Genomic DNA, 16,607 nt, shown 5'->3' on the forward strand with positions numbered 1-16,607 from the left:
AAAGATAGATCAACACAGACTATGCAATCTGAAGAACAGAGAGGGAAAAAAATGATGACAAATCAACAGAGCGTAAGAGAAATATGTGATACCCTTAAGCACAGGCATAATGGGGGTCCCAAAGGAGAAGAGAAAGTGATAGAAGCAGAAGAAACACTTTCCAAGTAGGATGAACTCAGAGATTTATACCCAGACATATCAGTAAAAATACTGAAAGACAAAACCAAAAAATCTTGAAAGCAGTACGAGAAAATTGAGTCATCATGTACAAGGGGACCACATTAAAATTAGCAGCTGTCTTCTCATCAGAAACAATACAGGTCAGAGGAAATGAAGGAGAAAGAAAAACATTCTCAGATAACAAAAATGAAAGAATTCATTGCTAGCAAACCTGCTTTACAAAAAATACTAAAGGAAATTCTTTAAGCTGAAAGCAAGTGACTCCAGATAGTAATCAGAATCCACATGAAAAGACAACACTGGTAAAGATAATTGTGTAGGTATAAAATATAGTATATATGCATATTTCTCCTTTTGTTCCTTAACTGATTTAAAAGCAATTGTGTAAAATATGTACATAGTTGGATCTAAAGGTCTATAACAGAAATGTAGTATCTTTGACAATAATAGTAGGTAGGCAGTAGAAAAGCTGTACTGGAGAAAGAGAATGACAACGGATGATAACTTGAATCCAGAGGAGCAAAAGAAGAGAATTAGAAATGGTAAAAAAGTAGGTTAATACACAAATTTAAAAATATATACTTTCTCTTCTCTCAGTTTCATTAAGAGATATAAAACTATACACTATATATTACACAATGTGTTATAAAAATGTAATATTATTGTAACAATGTGATTTGCAACATATATAGATGACTATATACATATAGATAGATGAATATATAGCACAAAAAGAGGGAAGAGAAGAAAGCTAAATAGAAATGATATTTCTATATCTCACTGGATTCAGTTAATATATATCTGAAGTAATTTTTCATAAGTTAATTGTATAAATCAAGTCTTAGAGCAACTCCTAAGAAAATGACTAAAAAAAAGTGAAAAATCATTAAAAGGATTTAAATGTTATACTGGAAAATGTTCGCTTAATGTAGAAGAAAGCAGTAAAAGAGGAACAAAAAAGACATAAGCTAGAAAACAAAAAATAAAATAGCAGACAGAAATCAACTAAATCAATGATAACATTAAATGAATGGATTAAGCAATCTAATCAAAAAACAGAAATTGTCAAACTGGATAAAAAGATAAGATCCAATTATATGCTGTCTACAGGAGAGACATATTTTAGACTCAAAGATATAAATAAGTTTAAAGTAAAAGGATGGAAAAAGATTTATCATGCAAACAGCAACCAAAAGAAAGCTGGAGTGGCTATAGTAATGTCAAACAAAAAATACCTTAAAACAAAGAATTTTACTAGAGATAAAGTGGATAACATCTTGGAATGAAAAAAGGGTCAATTCTTTTTTTCTTTAGCCTCATCAAGTTGAGAGAGAAAATAGTCAATATATTAGGAAGATATATTAGTTATAAATATGTATGCACCCAGCAACAGAGTTCCAAAATACACAAAGCAAAACTTTACAGAATTGAAGGGATGAACTCCAACTAATAATACTTGGAGACTGTAATACCCCACTTTCAAACATGAATACAACATCTAGGCAGAAGATCAACCAGGAAATGGGAGACTTGAATAAAACTATAAACCAACTAGACCTAACAAACATCTACAGAACACTCCATTCAACGACAGCAGAAAATTCATTCTTCTCAAATGCACAAAGAACATTCTTCAGGACAAACCATACGTTAGGCCATAAAATATATAAAACATTGATAAACACATGCAAATAGAGACACAAACACTGATATATTAATAAACATTTTTCATTAGTAGAAATAGGGGAAACGTTAATGTTTTCTTTTGCTCTTATTTGCTAATTCCTATAATAAACATATTATGTAAGAGACAAAACACCAATTGACAATTTTTTTTTTTTTTTTTTTTGAGACACAGTCTTGCTCTGTCACCTGGGCTGGTGTGCAATGGCGCAATCTCGGCTCGCTGCAACCTCTGCCTCCCGGGTTCAAGTGATTCTCCTGCCTCAGCCTCCTAAGTAGCTAGGATTACAAGTGCCCACCACCATGCCCAGCTAATTTTTTGTATTTTTAGTAGAGACAGGGTTTCACTACATTGGCCAGGCTGGTCTCAAACTTCTGACGTCATGATCTAACCGCCTTGGCCTCCCAAAGTGGTGGGATTACAGGCATGAGCCACTGCGCCGGCCAATACAAGTTATTTTTAAAAGCCGGATGATTAATAATGGAAAGGACTGAATTCAGAGAGATGAGGGAAACTGCCTGGTCTCATGTGGATCTTGTCGATGTAAATTCTGCCATTTATACTTACACTTGAAACTCTTCATAAGAAACGCCACTAGAAATGCTTCCCCTCCTTCTGGAGCTATGTCCGCTGTCTTCATCGTCATCCTCCTCAGAGTCATCCAGGCTTCGAGGGAAACTTCGGCTGCTCATGGGACGTGGTAAAGAACTGTGATCCAAATCCAGGTCCTCCTGAAAAACAAGGAGTCACTGAGTGAGGAGCAGAACACTGAGACCCCACAGAAGCTTCTCCAAGGGCTTGGGCAAACAACTGGGGGTGCGTACCATTTGCCTGGGATTTCTTTGTATTTAACACCAGGCTGGGAATTCCGCATTTTTCAGTTTCATAGATTGGCAAATTTAACAAACAGCAAGGAGTAGCCAACTTTTTGTCTGAACAAGAAAGAACATTTAAAAACACAACAGGCAAAGAAAAAACTAAATGAAGAAATATGGGCCAGGCATAGTGGTCACACCTGTAATCCTAACACTTTGGGAGGCTGACGCAGGAGGATTGCTTGAAGCCAGGAGTTCAAGACTGGCCCAGGCAGCAAAGTGAGACCCTGTGGGTCTCCACAAAAAAATTTTTAAAAAATTAGCCAGGCATGGTGATGCAGGCCTGCAGTCCCAGCTACCGGGGAGGTTGAGGTCGGAAGATCACTTGAGCCTAGGAGTTTGAGGCTGCAGTGGGCCATAAGCCATCTTAAAATAATAATAAAATAAATAAAGAAATGAAGAAATATATTACAGGTTGAGTATCCCTTATTTGAAATGCTTAGGACCAGAAGTGTTTTGGATTTGGGATTTTCAAAAATATTTTGGAATGTTTGCATTATACTTACTGGTTCATCATCCCTAATCTGAAAACCAAAATCCAAACTGCTCCAATGAGAGCATTTCCTTTAAGCATGACCTTTGAGCATCATGTTGGTACTCAAGAAGTTTTAGATTCTGGAGCATTTCAGACTCACATATTTGGGTTAGGGATGCTCAACCTGTATCTTCTTCTTTTCCTAGAAGATAATACATTCAATAGCTCCAAAGTAGGAAGGATGTAATGTCAGAATAAGAACTGTGTCTAAATATAGCCTTGTAAAAATTTTCCTCATTATCTTTATGCTTAAATTTCCCTGTGACTGGAGAAGTCTGTCACCTACTAGCACTGTTCTATGGAGCGGCATTTAGAAACCACTGTCCTAGACTTCCCCTCACAGGAAAGTGGCTTTTGTAATAACATTCATCTGTATTCTCTGTAACTCAGTTACCACAGATTTTTGTTGTTGCTGTTTAACCATTTATTTTTGAAAGTTAATGGTAAAGCTTTGAATTATTTTTTTTCTGATTATAAAAGCCCACTTATGTTTACTTTTAACTATTTTGTAAAAAGTATTCAAATGGAAGGTAGTTGCTAATTTTATTTTATTATAAATGTTAATAATTTAGGAAAGGCAAAGTGGCTCTCGCCTGTAATCCCACCACTTTGGGAGGACAAGGCGGGCGGACTGCTTGTGGTCAGGAGTTTGAGACCATCCTGGCCAACATGGTGAAACCCCATGTCTACTACAAATACAAAAATTAGCCAGGCATGATAGCATGTGCCTGAAGTCCTAGCTACTTGGGAGGCTGAGGCAAGAGAATCGATTGAATCTGGGAGGTGGAGGTTGCAGTGAGTCGAGATTGTGCCACTGCACTCCAGCCCGGGAGCAAGACTCCATCTCAAAAAGAAAAAAAAAAAGTTAACAATTTAAATAGCTACTAAATAACCAGAATAATTTCATATCTCTTGGTAAGTCCTTTTTTGTTTTCTTCACTCTCATGGAAATTGTGGACTCTGCAGCTACTTAGGCTTCTCTTTTCAAGCTGATTACCAGCAAGCTTAGGGCCCAATTTGTAGCCCAATCTTAATAAGCATATGTGTTTTTATGAATGCATTTTACGCTTCATCGATAATCTATTATTTTTACTTTTGTTTTGCTTGCTTTTCATTTTGACCTTTTTATATCATGCTAACCATCCATTTTTATACATAATTGTGTTATATATTCTTTCTGGAATAAACAGGGTACTAACAAATAAACTGACTGAGACAGAAAGAGAGGGTAGCGGGGATGGGCAAGAGACTCAATAACCTATTACTTCTATAGTGTTTGATACATCTGTGGTGTTGCAGGTAGCAAATCAAATCCTGTTCTCCTAAACCAGACCCACCCTCTCTTTCTCCAAGTCGTCTCTCATCTGCTGATGTTCATGTTCGGTCAGTTCTTGGTCTCCATCTTGGTCGTACTTTGTGAATATTGCCTCAATCTCTGCATCAGTATGGCCCTTCCTGAAATTAGAGAGAGGATACAGATAAAATAATTCTTATACCCAGTTCACCCTAAACACAGAGACATCAAAATGCAGGAGGAAAGGAGAAATCGCCAAATGGGGGCAAGTTTTCCTCTTATAACATGTTCTAGAAAGATACCTGCCTCTGGAAAAAAAAAAAAAAAAAAAGTATCTCTATGAGCACTTGGGCTAGAAATACCCTTATCACCAGGAATTTATCTTTAGAAGCAGGAATTGTTCAGAACCCCAGGAAGCATGATTCTTACCCTTTGAGATCTTGTCGAAGTTCGTCAAAGTTTAACTTGCCTCCCCCTTGCCGCAGACTCTCTGAAATGTCATCCACAGTGTTTTTTTTCAGTTTTAGTTTGACCAAAGCTTTATGGTAGCCCTATCAGAGAGAGAAAAAAATAAAACACTTGGTTTAGTGTATTCTCCTTTTGCATTTGTTTTACTTTCCATTCACAGTAGTAACTACTATAAACCTGGTGTACACTGGCCATTCAATGAGTATGTGCTGGATGAATGAATAGTTTTGAATGTATCCAATTTTCCGTAAAACACTTGTGGAAGAGTTACATTGAAAAAGTCAGGGTCTTTCAGTAAGTCATGAAGAACTCATATGTGTATTCAAGTTTATGTGATAGAAACAAAAATTACTATATATGCTATAGCTGTCTGCCTCAGAGCATAAAGGACTGTGCAACCGTTCTTACGAATACCAAGAAACTCGAATCATGAATTGTGTCTTTATTTTTTATATTCTCTATCTTCTAGACAGTAATTTCCTTAAGTGTGTATAAACAAACAAACAAAAAACCCAGTGAAATGTAGATGAGTATTTTCCCTTTTTTTGAGACAGGGTCTCACTCTGTCACCCAGGCAGGAGTGCAGTGGCGTGACTCTGGCTCACTGCAACCTCGACCTCCTGAGCTCGAGTGATCCTCCCAACTCAACCCCCAACAAGTAGCTGGGACTACAAGTGTGAGTCACCACGCCTGGGTATTTTTTTTTTTTTTTTTTTTGTAGAGATAGGGTCTCACCATGTTGCCCAGGCTGGTGTTGAACTCCTGAGCTCAAGCGATCCGCCCGCCTCGGCCTCCCAAAGTGCTAGGCGTGAGCCACTGCCCCTGGCCAAGGATTTTTCACTAGCAAACTTCAGACCTGACCTTGCTTTGCACATGATACAGCACTGTAGGTGACCATGCAGGCTGAAATTGTGCAGGCTGAAATTGTGCAAAATGATCTGAATAATCAGTGGGAAGAATTACAATTGTTCTGTGATCTATAAAACTTTTAATCAAAACATTAAACACTCCCTTAGTGTCAGTTATAAATGTATAGCGAGTTTAAAAAAGATGAAAACTAATATTGCTTTAATACACTAAAATGTAAAACATTAGAAACATTAAAAATTAAGTGTTTTATTTCTTTGTAAAAAAATGTATCCAGAGTAGTTTAAATAGCACTTGCCTTATTTTCACTGGATAATATTACATTGTACACTTTACAATGTGTGAACTTCTTTTCTGTGCATTAGTGAATTGTCATATTCCTTCTTAAATGTGGACTAGCTTCCAACATATTTTTCTTTTCGTTTTTTTGAGATACAGTCTTACTCTGTCACCCTGGCTGGATTGCAGTGGTGCAATCTCAGCTTACTGCAACCTCCGCCTCCCTGGTTGTCAAGTGATTCTCATGCCTCAGGCATTCGAGTAGCTGAGATTACAGCTGTGCACCATCACGTCTGGCTAATTTTTGTATTTTTAATAGAGACGGAGTTTCACCATGTTGATCAGTCTCGTCTCGACTTCCTGGCCTCAAGTGATCCACCCACCTTGGCCTCTCAAAAGTGCTGGGATTATAGGAGTGAGCCACCATGTCCAGCCCCAACATTTTTTCTTTTGAACTTTCATTATTGTGAATTATCTCTAATAAGAGTTCCCTTAATGTGAAGTTTTTTTGCAGGCATCATTTCCTCAAGACATCTTCATCCATTTCGTCATACCTATTTTCCTCATTCAAGTTGATAGACCTGCCCTAAGTTCTTCTGGTTCCATATCTGGATATCTTGAATGATCGCAGTGTCAACACTCTTGTTTCTTCTTCACTCAGCTATTTCTTCTATAAATCCATTACTCTGTTTTGAATTTCACTTCCAGTGTTACCATTTTTCATTTCTTTGCTAGCCCATTCTCTTTTTCTTTTCCTTTTTTTTTTTTTGTTTTGAGACGGAGTTTTGCTCTTGTTGCCAGTGAGCCTGCTCAGCCTGCACATCTGTTACTCAGGTAACTGATCTATACACTGAAGAGCAAGCAGTGGAGTTTGTACTTTGTGCTGTTACTCACAGTTAATATACTGTGATAACTGAAATGTGAACTGTGTTGTTGAAGGTGGTGTCACATAACAAAACTGGGATAACCGAAGTTTGTGCGTATCAGAATTGTGCCAAATGAGGAGTGCTTGCATACACACTGGAGATTTGCTAACCTGTAAGCAACTGTTATGCAGAATCAAGATAATGTGACTCTTAGGTCCCATCCCAAGGACTTTGTTTTAAGAGGCTTAAGTTTTCTATCGCAACATAAATCACAGATAACATAATCCTAAGGCTTGGCAATAAAAAAAAACATTAGTTCAGGAGTCACTATGGCTTAGCAAAATGATGTTGGGAAACAAACTATGTATTTTAAATGTGGTTATTTGTTGCTGTATACGTTTTATACTTTAAACCAAATAAAGAAGTTACATTGAGAAGAACAAAGAGGCCCAACTTTCCTGTCCTGCCCTTCTATTTAACAATGAAACCCTTCCTGAGAAGGTGCATAAGTAAAAGTTCTCAGGCCCCAGGCTAGGACCTGAATTCATGAATCTTTTCCTTTGCTTATTTTAAAACTGCCGTGGAAGGTCAAGGGTAAAGGGTGAACTACTAAGTATTTTCCTCTAAAACTTTTTATTTTTTTTTTTAATGGTAATTGAGATAGAAGAGGTGGAAATTCCTTTAGATAACCTTCCCTTCTAGTTTATTCTCAACTCAGGATCCTGAAGTGAGAGCCAGCTAGAGTAGATGTCAAAATAATAAAGGTAATGAACCTTCAGCTCAGCTCTTAAAGTGTCAAAAGATTATTGAAAATTTAATTCCAGGACACAAAAGGATTCCCAGAATTAAAATTCAAGATAGCAGTATATCCATCAAGACTCTAAGATAGGGAACATTTAAATTATTCCTGAAATATAGCGATGTATTCTTTATTTCAACAATTTCAGTGGATCAATGCTGATTTGAAAATCTGGCTGAGACAATGCTCATTTTATGTCAGAAACAGAAGAATTCTGAGAATTAAGGCTTTTCCTACCTTTCTGATAAGATCTGAGAGTTCCATTTCAGCTTTCTGCTGTGCCAAGTCAGATTTCACTTCAGAGTAAGTATCATTGATGATCGCCAAAAACATATTCTGTTTGCAAACGAAAGGAGGGCAAAAATTAAAGGAAGAAACATAATTTGGAAATATCAATTAAAAAACTGACACATGCCTTTTTGTTTATCCTTTTTTTTTCCTGAGTGCTTTATGAAGACATAAATTAATATTTATTTACTAAAAAACACTTTTTTTTTGAGACAGAGTATCACTGTATTGCCTAGGCTGGAGTGCAGGGATGTGATCTCAGCTCACTGCAACCTCTGCCTCCTGGGTTCAAGCAATTCTTGAGTCTCAGCCTCCTGAGTAGCTGGGATTACAGGCATGTGCCACTACGCCTGGCTAACTGTTGCATTTTTAGTAGAGATTGAGCTTCACCATGTTGGCCAGGCTGGTCTCGAACTGCTGGCCTCCAGTGATCTGCCCGCCTCAGCTTCCCAAAGTACTGGGATTGCAGGCGTGAGCCACTATGCATGGCCTGATGTCATAAATTAATAGTTTTGCTGCCACATGTTTTGGGAAGATTATTTTCTCCCTTAAGTCATGCCACAGGAAAAATTTTGTGATATACTTTGTGAAAAGATACAAGAATAAAATACAACAAAATATTAGTATATTACCTATGAATGGTGAGATTATTTTATTTAATATTATTTTTGCTTACCTATGTTCTCTATATTTAGAAACTTTTACATACACTACTGGAGGGTATAGAATTCTAAAAATCTCTTCAAATTTCAATGGTTAACACAGATAAGTAGAATTGTAGGTTTATTCCAAGCTTTTTTATATAATCATATATGAAATTTACAGGACACATTTTTAAAGAGTTTAAAAGGCTGTTGCAAATAGGAATACAGCAGGCCTAGCAGGAAGATAGTAAAGAAAAAGTTTCTGGAAGAGAGATAGACTTTGGAGTCAAGCAAACTTGGGTTTCAGTCCTAGCACTGCTAAGATTGTCGCTTCACTTTTCTAAGTCTAATTTTAAAGAATTATTTGTTTTACATTAATAAAATGGGAAAAATAATAGTATCTCCCTTACATATATGTTGGGCTAGTTAGTGAGACAATCTATGTAAAGTGCTCAGGACAGGTCCTGATGCAGGTAAGTGCTACCTAATTGACAGCTACTATTACCATTTGGTAATGTTGAGTTCATTTTTCTGATCTTTCTCTTCCCCAGCAGTAATGGTCTGCATTTCCAACAACAGACTTTCTCAAAGCACTGTATCCAGGAGATCAGGTCCCCCCCTTTTTTTACATGCTCTTCCTTTGTTTTTCCTTTTTAACACATAACCGTGGTTTGCAAGTATTTCTATTTGATAATGTCTGTTTTCCCCCAAGTCTGAGGAATCTTCTTAAGGCCGAATCAGGCTGTTTTCCTTACCCTGGTACTGGCAGTATCTAACATACTACCTCATAGTACACAATCCACAAAAAACACTACAGGGTATATTATACAGTATATATTATATAGAGATTATATATACATGTGTATATATAATATATAATCTATATATAATATATATTATGTATATATTATATATGTGTGTATATATATCTGTATATATATACACACATGGATATAGTGGCTCAGTAAATACTTATTAAATGGTTGAGAAATGAACAAATGAGAATGCTCTTATTTTAGTTGGCTATTAACTTCTATATTAAGGAAGAATATTGTTTACAATTCTGTAGCAGAAATGAGATATAATATAGAATACATATAAGTTTTTGACTAAATGCTCAATTCCAAGTGCAGATAACTGCAGTCCAAGTAACACCTTCTACCTTCTCTCTTCCAGCTCAGGGATCTAATGTTCTAGTTTTGCTTCCAAGTGGTTGTTAACTAATGCATGCCAATATCTTAATTAAAATGGATCAAAGGCTGGGACCTCTAAAGAGATTTCAAAAAATAGAAAGTGCTTGAGAAAGGCTCTTGAAGGTGTGGGAAGAGGAAGCTCAGCCTCCTCTCCATCCTGTCTCCCAAGGTTTGCTTAATTATCAGATGGACATCTGCACCAGGATGTCTTTCCTGTTGATGTGGGGAAGAGTGGGGTTATCCTGGTTCAGTTGAGCCACTTCATAACACTGTGCCTTCTTGTTAAACAGGGGCAATCAACCAACACCAGGCAATCAGCTCAGAAAAGTGGCCAACCCCATGCTCAGCTTGTCATTTCCTTAAAAGACAGGTGTGTATTGAAAGTAGACTTCTATCTATGTAGCTATTTATGTGTCTACGTATGTATGTATGTATGTATGTATGTATGTATGTATCTATCCATCCATCCATCCATCCATCCATCTATATCTCTGGGAGGTGCTAGGAGAGCAATTCTTTTTTGTGCAGTCTTCCAAAAAACAATTTTAGTATAAAGATAGAAACTAAGAGCTTCTTGTCATGTTCTGGTGACTAATCTGGTAAGGTGACTGAATACTCTAGATCTGGTAAGATGGCTGCCTACTAAAGGACCACATTCAAACAACTCCACATTTGAGCATTTCCAGTTGCCACGATTCTATCCGTCCTTTGTTTGGCAGATTGATAAATGGAGAAAACTAGGTGGCCTGAGATCAACTGAAGGGTCCGGTGCAGGACTCTCAATTCCTGGTTTTTGCTTTCTTAGTAGAGATTCAGGTACTCTAGAATACAAAGTACTATCAACGGTAGAGTAACAAAGGCTTATTCTTCTCTCTATTGTTTTCTTTAATATATGATAGGAAGAAGAAGCTTAAGAGGTGTAAGTTTAAACACGAGCCATAATCCATGCATACAGCAAGATACATATGGACTTGAATAATATTCCTGACCTTTTCAGTCCTGTTAAAGTACAGCTAGGGAACATGCCTTTGTTTTACACCAGAGGCTGTGTCTCCCCAGAAAAAAAATAGTTAAAAAAGTAGGAAATTAATACAGTACATCTAATACCCAATTACACTTAACCAGTACCATACACTTAACCAGTAATACCCGGACTGACATTAGAGTTATTACACTGAATTGCTGAAAATGTGATCACTCAACCTTCCTCAAGGGATCTTTACACAATTTATTGAAATGAAAAAATGTTATTTTCTTAAGAAAATTGTTCTTAAGATGATTGTTAGTGTTTAGATGAAAAATACCGCCTAAATTAAGCTGGCTTAACACCTTCTCAGTAGACAAGTGAATATATAAATGTTAAGAAAAGAACAAAACACCTTAAAAAATATTAATTAACTTAGGGCAAAACATTAAAATGTTCATTTGTACCATATCAAGAGAATAAAATTATTTTTGAAAATAATTTTAATGCAATTTCCATTCATTGTTACATTTAGTTTTAAACTTAATTATTTGAATATTCTCTGTAGGCAGTCTCTAGATGAATGGGATATAAATAATTTAAAATGGAATATCCTAATTTTGACATGCGATGATTCACTCAACTATTACTCTTGACATCCTAGACCTAGCTTGCTTTTCAGTTCTTATTTCTTAAAAAGAACAGAAGAAAGAGAAAAGTCGAAAGGAGAAAAAGTATGTCTAGCAAGTGAACTACAAAAGCTGCTGCACACATCCGCCCCACAAAAGCATGTAACACCCGCATATTCTACTTTTTAGGCAAAGCACTACATTCTTATCTTTATAAATTTGTATTTGATCTAATTTATTTTTTGCATTGAATAGATACATATATAGAGAGAAATGAAAGACCATGGAAAAGATCTATTTTTTTTTGCATTGAATAGACACATATATACGGATCAATGAAAGACCACGGAAAAGGTATTTGATATGAGTCTTAAAACTGTGAATAAAAGGAAAACAAGTTTTCCAACATCCACACATTTTTCTACGTCCTGAGTCTTTATTTAAAAACGATAGGACACAGAGTGTGAGAGAAAAGAGAAGACAAGGATTTACGAATATGAAGTTTAAATTGAACCTCACTATAAATAAAAATGTACATACCAAAAGAATGAAGAACATAAAGAACACAAATGTAGTGAAATAAATTGGTCCCAAAACTCGATTAGCTTCCTCAATCTCTGCAAAGTTGATATCGCCCAAAATGATACGGAATTGAGTGAAGCTATAAAAATAAAACAAAACACCACAATACAAAAACAAAGAATGTCCAGTAGTAGATACAACATTTCTTAAAGATGATTTCATATTTTTGGACCTTTTTAGCAGTATACGTAGCTGCCAAATAACAGAAAATTGTCAATCCCATTTAAAAAGCCTTGCTACTTATATCAGCAATTAAAGCCTTCTGCAATAATAATAAAATGCTTTCATGCTACAGAGGTTATTTCCATTTGGTTAAAAAGAAAATACAGGCCAGGCGCAGTGGATCACGTCTGTAATCCCAGCACTTTGGGAGGCCAAGGCGGGCGGATCACGAGGTCAGGAATTCCAGACCAGCCTGGCCAACATGGTGAAACCCCGTCTGCACTAAAAATACAAAAATTAGCTGGGCGTGGTGGCAGGCGCCCGTAATTTCAGCTATTCGGGAGGTTGAGGCAGGAGAATCGCTTGAACCCGTGAGGCAGAGGTTGCAGTGAGCCGAGATTGCACCACTGCACTCCAGCCTAGGCGATGGAACGAGACTCCATCTCAAAAAACAAAAAAAAAAAAAAAAAGAAAAAAGAAAATACAATTATTATTCAATAACTTATAAAGCAATTGGCTATAACAATTCAACACATAATCTAGGTAAAACATGTTAACTCTAAACCTTGACGACAGTTACCCTGGGTCTAAAGTTAAAAATTTCTTAAAAAAAAAAAAGGGGCCTGGTGTGGTGGCTCATGCCTGTAATCCCAGCACTTCTGGAAGCTGAAGTGAGAGGATAGTGTGAGTCCCGGAGTTCAGTACCAGCCTGGGCAACACAGTGAGATCCATTTTCACAAAAAAATGTAAAAACTTGGCCAGGCATGGTGGCATACACCTGTAGTCCCAGCCACTCAGCAGGCTGAGGCAGCAGGATTGCTTGAGCCTAGGAGTTCAAGGCTGCAGTGAGCTATGATCACACCACTGCACTCCAGCCTGGGCAACAGAGCAAGACCCTGCCTCAAAAACAAAACAAAACAACAACCCCCGCCCAAAACCCAAAATGGTTTGTGCTCAAAGATCCAATATTCTGACATGTACTTAAAATGGGGTCAAAGTGGCTAAGTGTTGTCAGTCCTGGGTCTTAGTAAAATCGCTTTTATCAACAGCAATATTAATTAGAGATATCTATGCACAAACCTCTATCACTTCCATTCCTTTTTAAACTAACTCCTTTCTAAATGGCATAGAAATCTGACACTGGTTGCTTTTTGTTATTTCACATTTGGGATCTTTGGAAAAAAACCTGAAAATTCTTGTACTGGTCTGAGTTTACCCTAGAATATTAGAAATATCTTGCTTTTTTCCTTAGAAAATAACTTGAAGTTCTAAATATATGGCAACAATATTCAGCAGGAGTAAGAATATAGGCAAACAGCCTTCTAGAAGCTACCATCTGCATTTGGTGCAAAGAAAACCTCAGTCTTCAGAACAGTGTTGGTTTCCTACAGCTGTTAACTGTATCTTACTACTTTGGGCTGCTATCGTAAGCATTTCAGGATCCATTGTCTTCTTTGCATTGGTAGATCAATGTTTTGGGAAAAGGTAATTACTTCTTATTTAAAATAACTAGTTTTAAACACTTGGTGGTCATATAGCAACCTCATATGAAGATTTATTCTTCAGAAGCAGTGACAACTCTGATTAAATTTTTCTTCTTAATTTCATATATACTTACATACACTCTTGGAAAGTACTGAAGTCATCGACCTGAGTGCCAAAGACAAGGTATGCCAACTGAGCATATGCTAGGAAAATAATGAAGAACATAATAGCAAAGCCAAACAGGTCTTTGGCACATCGAGACATGGTTGTCGAGAGCTGGCTCATGGTCCTGTTAAAATTGATGAATTTGAAGAGCTGTAAAAGAGAGAGAAGACTGATCAATAGATGAATGGATAAACAAAGTGGTGTGACTGTATATAATAAAACATTATTTCATTCTGAAAAGAAATTAAATTCTGACACGTTACAACATGGATGAACCTTGAAAACATGCAAAGTGAAATAAGCCTGACACAAAAGGACAAATACTGTATGATTCCACTTACATGAGGTACTTAGAATAGTCAAACTCATAGTGACAGAAAGTGGAATGCAGGTTACCAGGGACTCGAGGGAATTGGGAGTCAGTGTTTAATAGATACAAAGTTTCAGTTTAGAATAATGAAAAAGTTCTGAAAATGCATAATGGCAATGGTTGCACAACACTGTGAATGTACTTAATGCCACTGAATTGTACACTTAAACATGGTTAAAATGGTAGGTTTTATGCTATGTGTATCACTACAATTAAAAAAAAAAAGGCTGAGTGCAGTGGCTCACATCTATAATCCTGGCACTTTGGGAGACTAAGGCAGGAGGATCGCTTGAGCCCAGGACTTTAAGATCAGCCTGGGCAATATGGCAAGATTCTGTTTCACTAAACAATAAAAATAAATTAGTCAGGTGTGGTGACACACACCTGTGGTTTCAGCTACTCAGGAGGCTGAGGTGGGAGAGTTGCTTGAACCTGGGAAGTCGAGGCTGCCATGAACTGTGACTAGTGATGCTTATTCCCCCAGAAAGGATTAAAGTAAAAGAGAGGGAAAAAAAACTCCACGCAAATAAAAATTAACTATAAAACCCCCCAGGAAATTCTTGTTGCATAATATTGTCATTTGTTGTGCATCAGTTATGTGTGGAGGGCTTTATGTACATTGCCTCAAATCTCTGCAGTGTCTGAAATATTGGCAATCTATCCCCAGGAGTCAGCTGGAGCCTGCGGCCAGCTGCTCTGCCTGAACTGCAAAGCCTGCTCTGCCTGACTGCAAAGCCATGTTGAGCATGTTGGTAGATAGTGAACCCTATTGGTAGACAGTGAACCCTGCAAAGCCATATTGAGCATGTTGGTAGTGAACCATGCTCTGCCTGACTACAAAGCCATATTGAGCATGTTGGTAGATAAGGCACTGAGGATGGCTGCCCAGATTGTTTAGCTTTAGGTAGAAGCCTCAGTGGAAGAACACATGATAAGATATTAGAAGTGGAGTCATGATCCCTGCCTTAAAGACCTTAATGATAAAGTATGGAGGGGCAAGACATTTCCAAGAGAAGCACTAAATAAAACACAACAGCTTGAGACACATGTTGCAGATAAATCTCTAGAAGTTTACTTAAAGGTCTGTTATACATTGTTTCTGGCCACAGTGAAATATTTTTTGAGGATTGCTGTAATCACATTACTTAATATAATCCCAATTCATTTGAGATCCTTTTTTTTTTTTTAATTTTTTTTTGAGACAAAGTGTTGCTCTGTTGCCCAGGCTGGAGTGCAGTGGCACAATTCAGCTCATCGCAACCTCCGCTTCCTGGGTTCAAGTGATTCTCTTGCCTCAGACTCCCAAGTAGCTGGGATCACAGGTATATTCCACCACACCCAGCTAATTTTTTTTTTTTTTTTTGTATTTTTAGTAGGGACAGGGTTTCACCATGTTGGCCAGGCTGTTCTCCAACCCGACCTCAGGTGATCTGCCCGCCTCAGCCTCCCAAAGTGCATAAGCCACTGTGCCCAGCTGAGATCTTTATTATTATTACTATCTTGATTATTATTATTAAACTAATAATAATCAAGGAAACTTCAGTAATTCTCAGGCAGCACCTGCCATCCTGTCACCAGCACAGGCTCTGACTGCGCTATCCAAACATGTGTGGCTATTTAAATTCAAATTTAAATTAATTAGGATTAAATACAATTAAAAATTCAGTCCCTTGGTCCCACTAGCCATATGTTAAATGTTCCATGCCTATACGTGGCTAGTGGCTGCTGTCTAGGACAATGGAAATATAGAACATTTCCATCACCACAGAACATTCCTATTACTATCATTATTTTTGCTATTTATTATTATTATTATTACTATGTTGTAATCAAGGTTTTGTGCTTTAGTGATGGTTTCTCTTGAACAAGCATGTCAATAAATAAATAGCATGAGAAATACAGGATAAAGTCTATGCATTTTTTTGTTTTTTTTTTGAGACGAGGTCTCACTCTGTTGTCCAGGCTGGAATGTAGTGGTGTGATCTTGGCTCATTGCAACCTCCGCCTTCTGGATTCAAGCAATCCTCCCGCCTCAGCCTCCCAAGTAGCTAGGATTACAGGCAAGTGCCACCACCCCCAGCTAATTTTTGTATTTTTAATAGAGATGGTTTTGCCATGTTGCCCAGGCTGGTCTTGAACTCCTGGGCTCAGAGGACTCGCCTACCTTGGCCTCCCAAAATGCTGGCAATACAGGCATGAGCCACCGTGCCTGGTCTGGGTCTATGCCTTTTGATAAACCTCAGTCCTTCTAGGTATGAATACCAACTCAGGAAAGTAC

At 37.3% G+C, this 16,607-nt stretch overlaps 1 protein-coding gene across 1 annotated transcript in view; it reads right to left on the bottom strand.

Annotated features, from left to right (window-relative positions):
* Positions 1 to 16,607, bottom strand: part of PKD2 (polycystin 2, transient receptor potential cation channel) — a 69,480-nt gene that overhangs the window by 5,306 nt on the left and 47,567 nt on the right. The window contains exons 9-14 of the mRNA XM_017895923.1: positions 13,928 to 14,109; positions 12,106 to 12,226; positions 8,085 to 8,183; positions 4,998 to 5,119; positions 4,612 to 4,729; positions 2,432 to 2,595 (exon numbers count right to left, since the gene is read on the bottom strand). Coding sequence (XP_017751412.1) covers positions 2,432 to 2,595; positions 4,612 to 4,729; positions 4,998 to 5,119; positions 8,085 to 8,183; positions 12,106 to 12,226; positions 13,928 to 14,109 — 806 coding nt within the window. The remainder of the gene's footprint in view (positions 1 to 2,431; positions 2,596 to 4,611; positions 4,730 to 4,997; positions 5,120 to 8,084; positions 8,184 to 12,105; positions 12,227 to 13,927; positions 14,110 to 16,607) is intronic.

This window comes from Rhinopithecus bieti, unplaced genomic scaffold (assembly GCF_001698545.2).
Source record: "Rhinopithecus bieti isolate Rb0 unplaced genomic scaffold, ASM169854v2 scaffold_28300, whole genome shotgun sequence".
NCBI lineage: Eukaryota > Metazoa > Chordata > Mammalia > Primates > Cercopithecidae > Rhinopithecus > Rhinopithecus bieti.